The sequence below is a fragment of the Miniopterus schreibersii genome (genome assembly GCF_964146895.1).
Source record: "Miniopterus schreibersii genome assembly, chromosome: 10".
Classification (NCBI taxonomy): domain Eukaryota; kingdom Metazoa; phylum Chordata; class Mammalia; order Chiroptera; family Miniopteridae; genus Miniopterus; species Miniopterus schreibersii.
Genome location: NC_138110.1, coordinates 50,516,203 through 50,531,871, shown reverse-complemented (window position 1 = coordinate 50,531,871; position 15,669 = coordinate 50,516,203). Strand labels below are relative to the sequence as shown.

Genomic DNA, 15,669 nt, shown 5'->3' with positions numbered 1-15,669 from the left:
AAACCTTGAGAAATCAGGTTGGAGCCAATAAGTTTTTGGCCGCAAGTGTTGTTCACATACTTGAGATTTCAGCTATTCCCAGCTTCTGGAAAAGGGAGGGTATTAATAGTTTACTAGTAATAATTTAATAGTATGCTGTTTGGACCAACCAGGGAATGACTTTCTTTGGTAGAATTAAGTACCTTTCTCAGTCAAGAGGAAGGCAGTTTATAAGTAAAGATATTCAGCAGTGCTCAGTGGTATAGTGAAGTCCTACAGACTGGGATTGGATCGTAAGGTCAGCATGAAAGGCAAAACTGAGCTTTAGTTAGAAGTTCCCATGAAAATTCCTTAGGAAGGCTTTACCTGGAGATCTGCGTGCCATCCTTCAGTGAGTTTCATGCAGCTGGTTTTTCCTCCAGGAGAAGTTGAAACCAATTTCTGTTTCTTTAGGTAATCTCCAGGTGAGAGAGGCTTATGTGCAGGTATGTGCTCTCAAGCACCAGTACCACCCACAGGGCTGGAAGACAGTCTTTTATCCCACTGCACACCATTCTAGGGCACATGCTCATTCATTCCATTAACCAAATAATAATCAACTATTTTAGGTGCTAGGGATTCAGCAGCGAACAAGATGAAGTTAATACCCTGTTGGCACTTAAGGCAGAAAACAAATAATTATATGGCATAATGTTAAAAAGTGTGTGACATGGGAGGATGTGTGATCTCATGGTGGTCAAAGGAGGTGTGGTGTCTCTGAGGGACACATGCCTAAGCTGGGAATCTAAGGAGTGAGCCAAGGGGAAGAGTATAAGGAACATGTTCCAGGCATAAGAAACAGCAAGTGCAAAGGCCCTGGGGTAGGACTAGACATGTCAAGTTAGAGGAGCCGTAGGGAGGCTAGTGTGCTGTGTATAGTAGGAGGGAGGTGGGGATGGCACTGTCAGAATAGATGGTGCACTTACTGAGAGTGGCATGGTGGGTGGAATATCTATTCAGGTACCTTTTTTTTTCTGTCTTGAGCACTTGTTAAATTTGCGTAATTAAACATTTGTATAACATAACTCCATTGTACCTGCTTTTTCTCTTGCTTGTTTTCTCTTTCCCTTTTTAATAGTTTGTGTGTGTGTGTGTTTTAAGTGGAATCTGTCATCCAGGCCTATACTCTGGGACTAGGGAAGCCAGCCTAAGACCCTCAGATTTTATTCTCACCTGAAAAGCTGTGTGTTTCAAAGAACTCCTTAATGACTAATTTAAAATCACAGTGCCCTTTTTAGGCTATAAAATGGGAACTCATTGCTTCACACCTTCTTTTCATTAGATCTTGAAATGTATCAGCCAACTAGAGCTCGCTCAGCTGATAGGAACCGGTGTGAAGACCCGCTACCTGTCTGGTTCTGGACGTGAAAGAGAGGGGAGCCTGAAGGGCCACACATTGGCGGGAGAAGAGTTCATGGGCCTTGGTCTCGGTAAGAAACCAGGCCCAACAACTGGCCATCACAGACTCTCAAGTTAACCGGAATAAAACACTTCCTGTCTCATTGGGACTGTCATATAAACCATCTCTTCCTTTTGTGCCAGCTGACAGTATGTTTATTAATAGAAGTGCTGCTTAAGCAGTCTTAATTGTAATGAAACTGTCAAGTAATGCCAATTTCATCAAAATCAGCAGAGAAAACTACTTTTCTCTATATACATAAAACTGTACTAGGAGGAAAAGCCACTTGCTTTAGAAAGGCTACAGCTTTGGTACCTGCTATTCAAGGAGTGGATATGTGTATCTCTAGATTTTAAAAGGCAGAGTCAACCTCTCTTCCATGTTCATTTGGGGGGCTTTTTTAAATGGTTTGAGAGGCTCTTGTCAGTGACATAACACAATAATAATGGTAAATAGGGCTAACAAATATGCCAGGCCACATTCTAAGCTCTCAGTTTATATATTTTTGACTCATTTACTTCTTATATCAGTGATATTTGGACTATTATCCCCATTTTGTAAATGAGGTACAGGGGGTAAAGTGAGGTACAAGGTCACACTGCAAGCAAGTGGCAGAGGTAGGTTTTAAACCCAGGCCATCTGATTGCAGAGAGCAGGCTCCTAGGTCCCACATACAGTGGTTGGAATAGTACAGTGTAACAGAAGCATGGATTCTATGAAAATGGGGGATTGTAATGGTACTTACTTCTTAGGGTGCATGTGAGGGTGGTTGGGGTGAAATCCTGGAACATTACACTGAACATTCAGCAGGTGTAAGCCATTACATACTCCAGGAGCTCTGGGTTAGTGTCCATTAATTCAAATTTGTTTTTCTTAATATAGGAATTTAATACTATAAAAATAAACTGTGAAGAAAGGGAGATGGTTGATACAAACAAGGGAAATTATAAGAAGAATTTGTTTTAAAAGTCAAACGCCAAACTCAAGTTTAATTTTATTCTATCATCAGTTAAGGGGTTTTTTGCCTGCAAACCATTCTCATTTGTCTTTTGTCTGTATGTTGATGCTACAGGATATTTTGCTCTGAATACTTGACTGTTTTGGAAGCACTGTTGGTTTTGTGCATTGTGTTTCAGGTAATTTAGTGAGTGGTGGAGTGGATAAAAGACAAATGGCCAGTTTACAGGAATCGGTTGGTGAGACCAGCTCTCAGAGTGTGGTCGTGGCTGTAGACAGGTAATGATTTTGTTCTCCAGTGAAGCTAGACTACCCAGTGTCTTGGGATCCTCTGTGTTAGCAATTTTCAACCTTGTTTATCTTGTGGCACATATAAACTAATTACTAAAATCCTGTGGCACACCAAAAAATATATATTTTGCCTGACAAAAAAAAATAGGTAAAATGTTTTGATTCATTTATACCAAATGGCTATTGTTGTGTTGGCCATGGTCATTTTTATTTGACAATCTACGGGAAAAGAGGTCATTGCCCCTCACTAGTCCCGTAGTACATGCTTTAAAAATTCTTGTGACACACCAGTTGAAATCTCTGTTCTATGTAGTTACTTACTAGGTGAATGACTCCTAATATGTTTGACGGTTGTCAGTTCCAGATCACTCAAAATAAGAACTGTTAAAATTGTCAAATGTGTTCCACAACTAATAGCCTTCACATTCATTTCAGTTTTGACCTTGAATTGCATCATGACCTTTTTTAAAAATTTGCAACTTTAACTTTGTGACCAAATTGTGTCAAGTAAAGAATGCCATAATGTTCAAAGTTCATACTAAGATTAAGCCATTTTTCTTGAGTAAACATTTTTATAAGCCTTTGGTAATTCCAAAGTTTAGTTCTGAAAATGTTGACTTTGGTAATTTTTTGCCAGTTTTTTTATTGCTCTTATGGAGAGCAGCTTTTTGGAGGTCCTCACTCTGCACTCCGACTGTCGTGACATCACATGCTATTATGTTTTGACTACTCTTCCCTACTCCTTTTGATGTATCACTTTCTCCATCAGTATAGGCATTTCTGTTCACAATTAAGTTCATTTACCAGTTCTATACCTCTGATGCCTCATCATTTATTTTAAAGTGGAGATACCAGACCTGAAATGTTTCCTTTCTCCCTTTTCTAAGTGTTTGAAATTGAAACTTAGGCTTCCAAGTCTAATTTTTATTTTATTATATCTGGAATTATCTTCCTAGAATTTTTACTGGATCTACTAGACTGGATGGAAATGCAATAGGTATGTATGCGACTCCTCTGTGACAACTACAGAAGCCTCATGTTGTGACTGGCTGACCATCACTAACGAGGCCTCACGTATGTTGTTGGGTCTGGCCTATAGTTGACTTTGTCCGCTGGCTGTGTGCCGTGTCCATGGATGAGCTGGCTTCCCCCCATCATCCCCGCATGTTCAGCTTGCAGAAGATTGTGGAGATATCATACTACAACATGAATCGGATCCGACTGCAGTGGTCCCGAATATGGCATGTGATTGGAGATCACTTCAATAAGGTAACTCTTCAAATTACAAAACTATTCCATCAATGTCCAAGCGGGCAATTAAATTTTAAAAAAAAGTGATGAGAGTTTAGGTGCCTGTCATTCATTTTCCCTGTGGAGTCAATGATGGCTCGGTAGGAGTAATAGCATACTTACATATTGATAGAACTTGAGGGGGATGACTTAAGAATCCAGAGTGTTGCAAAAACTTTAGTATCCCATATCCAGGATGTAGGTTAACACCACAGAGATCATTATAGTCACTCGACAAATATTGGTGTTTGAAAGCATTATGAAACCCTAAAGTGCTTTCTGAAAAGTAACAGCTTAATAACACTGTTCCCTACCAAAAAACATTTCACAATTTCAAAAAAAAATTTTCAGGCCTGGAGATAGACTTATAATACAGATGCTTTAAAATAGTGTTAATAGCCCAGCCGGGCGTGGCTCCGCGGTTAAGCGTCGGCCTAGGATCCAGGCGATCAGGGTTCGATTCGCGGTCAGGGCACATGCCCGGGTTGCGGGCTGCAGCCGATCAATGACTCCCTCATCATTGATGTTTCTAGCTCTCTCTCTCCCTCTCCTTTCCTCTCTCTGAAATCAGTAAAGATATATTTAATAAATAAAATAGTGTTAGTAAAAACGTCATCTGCCCTTGGATATAGAAGCAGCAGCAGCAGAGTTCTGATTAATGATATGCAGCATCTGCCTATTTCTGTGGTGTAAATACCTGACCAGGACCAAATTAAGACTAGGAATTGGTAGTCTGGCTTCTAAAGTGGTGTATGAGCTAATCAAAGTTTTTGTTTACTTTGTTTTCTTTTTAGCTCCAAATAGCATACCTGACACCATCTGTTTAATTCCCTGAGTGCCTTGTACCAGGAAGTGGACAGATGAGGTCCCTGCCCTCGTGGAGCTCACCCATATTTTATGATAAAATAATTAATGGTAGTCCAGCCAGCATGGCTCAGTGGTTGAGCATTGAACTATGATCCAGGAGGTTGAGGTTCTATTCCCAGTCAGGGCACACGCCCGGGTTGCAGGCTCAATCCGCAGTGGAGGGCGTGCAGGAGGCAGCCAATCAGTGACTCTCATCATTGATGTTTCTCTCTGTTTCTTCCTCTCCCTTCCTCTCTCTGAAATCAATAAAGACATATTTTTAAAAATTAAAAAAATAAGAATTGATGGTAAAGGGTCAGGTGACACAGTATGTGAGGCCTCTCTGGAGGTGACCTTTCATCTGAACCCTCAGCGAGGAGACAGCCACAAGAGCCTGCAGATGACCCAGAGCAACTGTTTTTGTTGAGTGAATGGTAACACTGTCATTCATCTAAAGTCAACTCACTCAGCAACCATCTTTCCCACTGTTCTGGGTAAATAAACTCTTAGTGGACCAGTTGACATAATTGATGTGAACTTGTTTGAGAAAGAAAATGTGAACCATTCCCATTACTGTACCTTGTATTCTTGTCCTAGCCTGTGACTGCTCAGCTAGAGCAAACATTGCTCATTTATTCCACAGATCTTTTGGCTAACAGCTGTGGAATGTTTTTTGTTTCAGAAATGATTATCCAGAAGTGCTTTGGTAAACACCTCCCAACTCTTCAAAGTCTAGATTTCATGTTCAGTGGGACTTCTTTTTTGACCGCGGTGGGGAGGGCATTGATTTTCCAAGTTCCCTTTCCTACCTACAATTCTGTTGTCAAGACTCTTTACATTCCAGTTCTTAGTTATCTATGGGTCACTACTGGGCAAGCGTGAGACATGGGCTGGCAGATAGCAATTAGACATTTCATGGTTGTCAACTTCATTACAGATGTCTGTTCCACCTAATCAGTGCCATTAGCACAAAGTTTAGAAAATTCAGTTGCTCGCTCTGGAGCTCTTTATTCTTTCCACCACCTCAGAAAGATGTCTGCTTTCCCTTGGGAACAGGAGCACATGAGAATCTTGAGGTTTGAAGAAATGGATGGCTAAGTACAGCTGTAGCTTAGCTCTGGGGATTCTAGCAGAGCCATTAGAACAGTCACATGTTTTTTTCTTCTAAACTAGGGCACATGTGTGTCCTGAGCTGTGCAAAACTGCACAATGAGCCTGGTATGTATTCCTGAAACAGGAATTCTGAATTCTCCTGGATTTTTAGGAGGGGAATATTATTTCATTCGTCTCTAATTACATGAACATTACATGAACACCTTAAAAAAATTATAGCTAAAAATATCTTTGACCATCACCACCCCCAACAGGACACCCCCACAACCAAAACTAATTGTTCTTATCAGTTTGGTATATATCTTTCCGACTTTTTTTTATACACATGCATATGTAGGTACTCACAGAAATATAAATAATATTGTCTTGGTTTGTTTTTCTTTTTTTAAAAACATAAATAGTATTATACATATTTTTGTAACCATAACTATACTAGCATATACAAATTTATTCTTTTTTTAATTGTGGTAAAACATACATAACAGAATTTTCCATTTTAACCATTTATAAATGTAGAGTTCAGAAGTGTTAAGTACATTCATTGTGGTGCAACAGATCTCCAGAGCCCTTTTCATCTTGCACGTCTGAAACTCTGTACCCATTAAACAATGACCCCCATTCCTTCCTCTCCCCAGTCCCTGGAAACCACCGTTCTTCTTTCTGTATGAATTTAATGACTCTGGGTACCTCATATAAGTGGAATCATTTAGTATTTGTCTTTTTTGTGTTTGGCTTATTTCACTTAGTATACTGTCCTCAAGGTTCATCCATGTTGTAGCATATAACAGAATTTCCTTTTTTTTTTAAGGCTGGATTCTTTCTTTTTAATTGCCAAATGTTATTCCATGTATGTGAACATACCATTATATAGCCGTTTTCCTATTGATGTTTTAACAAATTTTGCACATTTTGAAAGAACTAATTAAATGTGCAGTACTGATCTTTCATTATTAAACTTAAACAAGATTATGCAGGTCATAGCCACAAAATAACCATTTTTTTCCTCCTTAGGTGTGTTTTCCCAGAGCATTTGTTTTAAAAGCAGGCTGTCCATTTTTGAGGTTCAGAACCCCACATCCACAGTTGTTTCACTGTGCCTATTTCACCTCATTCCTGTTCCTGCCCAGGTTGGCTGTAACCCTAATGAAGATGTGGCTATCTTTGCTGTTGACTCATTAAGGCAGCTCTCCATGAAGTTTCTTGAGAAGGGAGAATTAGCCAACTTCCGTTTCCAGAAAGATTTTCTGAGGCCCTTTGAGCATATCATGAAGAAAAACAGGTATGTGCACTGTTCTGAAAGACTTTTGGTCAGATTCCCCATTGGGCCCCTGAAAAAATCCCTACTACTAACCACACAATTTTTTTCTCCCTAGTTGGTAGAAGCAAATAAAATGAACAGACTCTGATTCACATCTGTTGTCCCTAAAGGTTACAAGATCTGTGTAACCTTTCCCTTAGGACACATTATACCACTGCAAATGGTCGAAATATGTCACATGTCTTACTGAGGCTGATGCCGAGGGGGCAGAGAAAGAGTCACTGCTGAAGCAGCCTCCAGCAAGGTCAAGGATTGTATGACCCAGCATTTGTGCCCCAAGGAAGCGATAAAGAGGTCAGGGCAGCTACTAGCCCTTTGAAGCAGTCGGCCCTGTTCATTCACTCACTCAGCCTGTACTTATTGAAGTCTGCCATTTGCTAGGTACTATTCTAAGTGCCAAGTATACAGCAATAAAGAAAACAGTCATAAATCCCTATTTTCATTTGGCTCTGATTCAGTAATCGTTGCAGCTGTGTGATAGGTATACAGTATTCATTACTCTGTCCTCTTTACTTGCATATATGTTTGACGTTTTCCATAATAAAATTTTAAAAATTCCTACTTATATTCCAGTAGGATAAACAAATAAATGTTCACTAAGTCATTGGATGATAATTGCTCTAAAGAGCATTAAGGGGATAGGTTAGAAACACTCTTCATACAGGGCAGTTAGCTGAGATATATTTGGTAAGCTTACCCTTAAGCCCACCCTTAAGTAAAGTGAAAAACGAGGTAGGGGTAGCTATATGTGGTTTAGGGAAGAGTGTTACTTACGAGCAGAGAGAACAGAGAGAGCAAAATCCCTGTGGCAGGATGTGCCTAGCATAGCTAAGGAGCAGCAAGGAGGCCAGTGTAGCTGGGGCAGAGTAAACAAGGAAAAAACTTCTAGAAGATAGAGTCCCAGTGGTAGCAGGGCTCCTGGGTCACATAGGATCTGTTGGCCTTTGTGAGCACTTTGGCTTGCTCTCTGTGAGAGATGAAAACCATTGGAAGCTTTTGAGCAGAGAAGTGAAGTGGTCTGACACATTTTAAAGGATCATCCTGCATTTATCCATGGAAAGTGAGAAGCAATGGGATAAATTAGGCAGCCATTGTAGTTGTCCAAGTTTCGACCAAGGAGATGGTGGTGGTGGTGGGGACGTGCTTCCTATACATTTCAAAAGCATTTTGGCAATATGCATCAAGAAACTTAATATTTTTGTGCCCTTGGACTCAGTAATTCTATAAGTATCTCCTAAGGAGTTAATTTGAAATACAACAAAATGTTGTGAGTCACACAAAATAATTTTTAAAAAAACAGAAACCACCTAACTATACACAAGTGTTAAAGTCAGTGTTGGTACAGCCACAAGGAATATTGTGCAGCTGTTAAAAATATTCAAAGTTTATAACATGGGAAATGCTCAAAGGCTGCATGTTGTTTACTTAATAAGTCAGAATCAAGCAGTCCCATCTTTAGTTCCATGGCCCAAATTGTCATCAGGAACTAAGGTTCTTTCCATTTCTTTGTTTGGCCATCCACAGGGTCACTTTTCATCCTTGAGCCTATTGTTTATGATTGCTGTACTGAGGCTCTAGCTCCAGCCATCATGCTGTGTTCAGAATGAAAACAAGAGAAAAGGGGGCAGAGCCTGCCATGTGTATTCCTTTTAAGACAAAAGCTAAACCTTCCCAGAAACCTCCCTATCCCCGTATATTTTCTCTAACATCTAATTAGAGCAGGTTACGTAGCTCCCCTAGCTGCAAGGGAAGCTGGGAAATTGAAGACTTGGCACATGTGACAAGATTTCCATGTTGTCTTATACTGTTTATGATGTTTCCTTTGGTCGAGCATGTTGCTGCCTGGATGAAGTCAGAGTTCTGTTATCAAGGACGTGGGAGGATAGCTTCTGGGTAGGCAACTAACTGTCTGCCACAGTGATTATCTTACTATTTTTTCTTTTTGTTGTCTCTAATTTTTAAAAAAATTTGTTTAAGTTTATTTGAGGCAAACTGCCAACATATACCAGGGAGCAAGATCTCAAATGCTCTGGAGAATAATAGTTTTGCAGCTTCTTTTATGCATGTGAAATTAAGGAGGAAATACCAGGACTATTACATGGAGATGGGAAAAGCAAGGCAGAGACTGGATTACAGGATAGTTAACAAGATTATGTGCTCTTTTATTTCAAAGGTGTGTTAACCTAGGTGCACAGAAACAATGGACAGGTCTTGCCTGAGGCATGACTACTCACCAAGACCCTCCCAGTTAGGAATTTATGATCAGTCATCCTGTGAAGTTACTTTCCATAGAACCTTTTTTATCTGCATCCCCCCCTTTTGGTCATAAATCAATCCAAAGGATACACTTATGACCAAGCTTTGGTCAGATGTTGTCTCTATAATTTATTTTTTTAAAGTGAATGTGGATTATTGCGTGGTTTTAAAAAAAAAATTTTAAATGCTGCTTCTATGCGATGAGCTGTATTTATGTCTTCCCACTGTCCAAAGTACAAATGACATGGCTGCCGCATTCCCTCCTCAGGTCACCAACCATCAGGGACATGGTGATCCGCTGCATTGCCCAGATGGTGAACTCTCAGGCGGCCAACATCCGCTCAGGCTGGAAGAACATCTTTGCTGTGTTCCACCAGGCAGCCTCAGATCACGACGGGAACATCGTGGAGCTGGCCTTCCAGACCACGGGCCATATTGTCAGTAAGTGGCTCTTTTCCCTCCTAACATCCCACCTGCAAGTCTAGAAGAGTGACAACTTATTTCTTGTCTATTTTACTCCCAAAAAGGGCTTCCTTGGTTTAGCTATACTGGGATATAATAACATGCCAGGTGATGTTCTAAGTTCTTGACACATGCTTAGACATGTGCATAACAACCCTGTGAAGGAAATATTGTCAGCCCTCATTATTCACAGAGTCTATGTTTGTGAATTCACCTACTTGCCAAAATTCATACGTAACCCCCAGACGAATACTCCTGGCGCTTACATGATCATTTGTGGCCATGCACATGCAGAGAACAGTGAAATACTTGAGTCACCCAAGGTGCATGTTCCCAGCTGGGTTGAACAAGGCCATGCTCTGCCTTCTTGTTTCAGCTCTTTCACTGTAAATAAACAAGTATCCTTTTCGTGGTATACTGTCACATTTTTTGCATTTTTGTCTTATTGTTGGTGACTTGCCATTTAAAATGGCCCTGAAGCATAGTGCTGAAGTCCTGTCCTGTGTCCTTAAGCACAGGAAGGCTCTGATGTGCCTTATGGAGAAAGTACAGTTTACATAAACTTCATTCAGACATGAGTTATAGTGCTTTTACTGGCTATGAGTTCATTGTTAATGAATCAACAATATATATTAAATAAGGTGTCTTTAACAGAAACACACATAAAGCAAGGTTATGTATTGATCGGTTGATGAAAATGTTATGACCAGAGGCTTCCAGGCACTTAACCCTGTATTTCCCCTAGGAGTGATGGTTCAGTTCTTGCTAATTCAGTGTTCACGGCCACTTTATAAAACCTAACTACCATGGTTAACAAGAAGTGACCATACCATTGTTTCCCCCCATTTTACTGAAGAGAAAAACTAAGGAACCAAAAAATAAAGTAAAACAACTTGCCTAAGGTCATGCAGTTTTGAAGTGGTGGAGCAGGATTCACACCAGGCAGTCCAGCCCAGAGCTGACACCGTGTCCCTCCACTCTGAACTGACCAAAAGTCCCTGTCCTGCCCGTAATCACGTAACAAGATGTTTACTGGTCTGGTCTTCATGGAAATTGTAAGGCATTGGGTCAGCTTTTATCTTTTTGAGGTCTTTTAACTTTTTGTAAACTTCTTGCCATCATATATTTCTCTTAGGTGATTGTTTGGTTTTGAAAACTTTAGCTTTCTAAATTGCCTTTCACCTTTAGCTCATTGACCTTTATCATCACAAGATTCCATCCAGCAAGGTAGCATGAGGTGTGGTCTTAGGAAGGAAACAACTATAGAGAATTAAGGGATATGGTCAGGATCACAGACTGGGGCCAGAGTCTTGCTCAGGGCTCAGCTTCTGGCAGACAGACCACTGTGGGCCAACTGCACACACAGATACCAGTGTTTATACTTTATGAAGTTCCTCAAGCTCCATTCTAAAATGGCCTAAGTTAAATGGTCACCTTGGCATCGTGGTGCAACTTGGCTTTCTCATGGCTCGCCCTCTCACTTCCTTAGGGACACTTCTCAGGACCTCTTAAGAGAGGCCTTCCGTGACCACCAGCCTGAACAGCCCCTCTTACCTTCGGCCCTTATCCAGAAATCACCCTGCCTGAGATTATCTTATATGTATTGATTTGGGTGATTGTTTTCCGTCTTACCCATTGGAGCATGAGCGCTGTGAGGGCAGGAAGTTTGATTCATCCTCTTTTTGTCTCCAGGGCCCATAACTATGCTTTGCACGTGGTTAGCACTAAATGTTTGTTGAATGAATGACTATTTGGGTCTTTACATCATTGCTTGAGCTCAAGAACCAGTTTAGCCCAAATTGTACTCAATGCACTTAGGAAAATTCCTGAGTAATTTACTAAAAGCACTGTCTTTCGGAAATACTAGCATGCTTTTCTTAAATTTTCACAAAAGAAATCCTCTCTGCGGGGGGAGGGTGATCCCCATTTCTAAATCCTGGTCTTATGTTTTTTTAAATGTACCTTTGTCTCCCCAGCAACTATTTTCCAGCACCATTTCCCTGCAGCCATCGACTCCTTTCAGGATGCTGTGAAGTGCTTATCGGAGTTTGCCTGCAATGCTGCTTTCCCTGACACCAGCATGGAAGCCATCCGGCTCATCCGTTTCTGTGCCAAATATGTCTCTGAGAGGCCTCGGGTATGTTTCTCCTTTCCTCTTTCATGTGGGCAGTGAGGGGAAGGAGTTATGGAGCCAGAACCCTCACTCCTGATGAAGAGCTTTCCATTGTGCGGGTTATACCTTCTCTGTGTTTTATATGTATGAAATTATTTTATTCAACTGAACTTTTATATGTCATCCTACAAATTATTTTGTAGAAGATAATAATACTTTAGCTTAGAATTTTCGCAAAGCTGAGAAGCTAGACCTTTTATTTGAAAGAAAATAAACCTCCCTTTTAGGAAATGACATTATGCCACTGTGACGTGGCTGAGAAGTCACATTGAAAAATCACCTTTTGTTTTCTCCTGAAGATGTTTGGGGGTTTTCTATTATCTCACCTATCTAAGGAGGCCTGCTTGGTTTAAATAACAGTCTCAAAACACTGAAATTGGGTGGAAACAAGCACAATTAAACTATGGTGACCTATACAGATGTCTTCTTAAGCATTCTTTACAGAACTATAAACCCCTAAGATGATATGCTTGGTCCCCACAACAGCTCATTAAGATATGATGGTAATGAGAGCCACTGTTGACTGAGCACTTACTACATGTCAGGCACCATTCTAGGTACTATGTATTTAATCCCCACAGCAGACCTTTAAGGTGGTTAGTTATATCCCCATTGTGCAGGAGAGTCAACTGAAGCACAGAGAAATTGCCTAATGTTAGATAAAGAAATTCTATTACAACAGACAATACCACTTCAAGACTGGTTACAGAGCAGAGGGTTGGAAATCTTAGAGATAGGGCTTCACATCCAGACTGTGGAAAGACTGCCAGCTCTTAGCTGTATGACCTTGGGCAGTTTACCTAACCTCTTAGTGCCTCAGTTGACTCATCTATAAAATGGGACCATTATTTCTCCCTTCCTTTCAGAATCATTGCGAGAATTATAAAAGCATGTAGAGCGCCTTCACAATCCCTGGCCCATAGCAAGTGCTCAGTAATAGTAGCTGCTGCTGCTAATATTTTAAGTAGTACTTTAAGTACTGTAGTAACATTCCAGAAAGACCTAAGATATTGAAGCATCTCTTGATGAATGGGTGTTTTTAGGAGAGGATGTGTGAGGCCTTCCTCCCTATGTAGTTCCCTTTCACTTCCTTTCTTTTGCTTGCATAGTCTGCATCTGAGAGGTGACTTTCCTTGTAGGTGCTACAAGAATACACAAGCGATGACATGAATGTGGCTCCTGGTGACAGAGTCTGGGTACGAGGCTGGTTCCCCATCCTATTTGAGCTCTCCTGCATCATCAATAGGTGCAAGCTAGATGTTCGGACAAGGTAACTGTGTCCCAGGGTGGCTCCTCTCCTGTCACTGAATGAGCCTCAGTCACCTACTCACCTGACCCCATACTCTCCTACTCTCTTCTCTGCTATTCTCTTCTCTTCCCCCTCTCCCTCTCTCTCCCCCTCTCCCTCCCCCTCCCTCTTCTGCACCTGGCTTTGTTTCCTTCAGAGGACTCACAGTCATGTTCGAGATCATGAAGAGCTATGGCCACACCTTTGAAAAGCACTGGTGGCAGGACCTGTTCAGAATCGTGTTCAGGATTTTTGACAATATGAAACTCCCGGAGCAACAGTCAGAGGTAGGTGATGACTGACGTACTGCCCTGGATGAGATGGAAGACAAGCCTCTCTGGCCTTTGTCTGCCTTGGGGCTTGTGCCCTCATCTACATGGAAGTCTTAAATACTGAGCCGCTTGAGGTGTGTTTTAAAAATGGAAACACCCTTCCTGTCACTCTTCTACCAATATCAACTAGTGTAAGAAACCCTCCCTCTCTGAGGACGAGTGAGAGGAAATTAATCACCACACTCTGCCCATTGACCTTCAGACATCGTACCTGCCAGATCACCAGGGTACCTGACTGGTCCACTTACCTGTCTGGTTCGTATCAACTTCTGAACAGTCAGTAAAAAGTAGAGTGACTCAGTCCCTTCAAAAACACATTAAAAGGGTTTTTAATATGAAGTTGCAGTAAGATGTCAGTAAATATTAGGCCTTTTGTAAAAGGATGTGTGATGTTACTCATTGTCTTTGTTATTTCTCTCCTGGGGAAAGGGCATTCTAGCTCAAGATTTTAAGATGGGGGAGTAACTTTTTTATCTCCTTTTATCTTTTTTTTTTTTTTTAATCCTCACCTGACAATATTTTTTCCATTGCTTTTTCAGAGAGAGTGAAAAGGGGAGAAGGGTGGGGAGAAAAAAACATCGATATGAGAGACACATCCACTGGTTGCCTCCCACATGCGCCCCTACTGGGGGCGGGGAGTGAACCTGCAACCCAGGTACATGCCCTTGACTGGAAATTGAACCCGTGACACTTTGGTCCACAGGCCCACGCTGTAACCACTGAGCAACACCAGCCAGGGCAGAATTTCTTTTTTATGGCTGAAGAGTATTCCATTGTATATATACACCACATTTTCTTTATCCATTCATCTGTTGATGGACACTCAGGTTGTTTCCATGTCTTGGCTATTATAAATAATGATGCTACAAACACGGGGATATAGATATTTCTTCAACATAGCATTTTTGTTTTTTTCGGATATATGTCCAGAAGTAGAATTTATTGGATCGTATGGTAGTTCTGTTTTTAATTTTTTGAGGAACCTCCATACTGTTTTCCATAGTGGCTATACCAATTTACAGTCTCACCAATAGTACACAAGTGTTCCCTTTTCTCCACCTCCACTCCAGCGTTTATCTCTTGCCTTTTTGATGAATGCCACAACTGTGAAGAGATATCTCATTGTGGTTTTGATTTTCATTTCCCTAATGATTAGTGATGTTGAGTACCTTGTCATGTGGCTGTTGGCCATTTTTATATCTTCTTGGAAAGATGTCCATTCATTTTTGATATATGGTATATTTAGCATAACCTCATATTCATTTTTTCCAAATCATTAAAACTTTTTGTAAGTAATACTTTGAATGACTGTTTAGTGTTCTGTCATATGGATGTACTCAGTTGCCACGTTGCTGGACATTACTTTGTATCTGTGTTTACAGTGTATAAATACCAGTGTGATAAACATAACCTTCACCCACAAGTCTTTGACTATTTCTTTAGGGTTCATTCCTAGAAGTAGTGTTGCTGCGTCAGTGGGTGTGAGCATTTGTAAAACTGTTGATACACATTGCCAAATTGCTTTCCAGAACAGTTTGCCAATGATATATGGGACAGAGTGGCCTTTAAACATTATCTTTTTACTGTTTTTTGTTTTGTTTTTTTCTTCTTTTTTTTTTTCAGAAATCTGAGTGGATGACAACAACTTGCAATCATGCACTTTATGCTATTTGTGACGTATTTACCCAGTTTTATGAAGCTTTGAATGAAGTTCTTCTTTCTGATATATTTGCACAGTTGCAGTGGTGTGTAAAACAAGGTACCTGTGTCTTTAGGCGTCATCATTTATCTTGACATAGTCCTTCATGCAAGAGTAATTTTTTCCATACATAAAAGCATGGCTCTAATGTCAAAGGAGTACAGTGTATCATTTAATTGGTGAAAATGTATTTTTAAAATTTTAATTAGAACATATAAACAATCTCC

At 40.6% G+C, this 15,669-nt stretch overlaps 1 protein-coding gene across 1 annotated transcript in view; it reads left to right on the top strand.

Moving 5' to 3' along the window:
- The window catches only part of ARFGEF2 (ARF guanine nucleotide exchange factor 2), a 76,317-nt gene that overhangs the window by 49,471 nt on the left and 11,177 nt on the right, over nt 1-15,669 (top strand). Inside the window, exons 22-31 of the mRNA XM_081148938.1 lie at nt 1,301-1,448; nt 2,554-2,653; nt 3,622-3,662; nt 3,765-3,934; nt 7,042-7,193; nt 9,757-9,929; nt 11,927-12,087; nt 13,263-13,393; nt 13,569-13,698; nt 15,367-15,502. Of these exons, the coding sequence (XP_081005064.1) occupies nt 1,301-1,448; nt 2,554-2,653; nt 3,622-3,662; nt 3,765-3,934; nt 7,042-7,193; nt 9,757-9,929; nt 11,927-12,087; nt 13,263-13,393; nt 13,569-13,698; nt 15,367-15,502 (1,342 nt within the window). The remainder of the gene's footprint in view (nt 1-1,300; nt 1,449-2,553; nt 2,654-3,621; nt 3,663-3,764; nt 3,935-7,041; nt 7,194-9,756; nt 9,930-11,926; nt 12,088-13,262; nt 13,394-13,568; nt 13,699-15,366; nt 15,503-15,669) is intronic.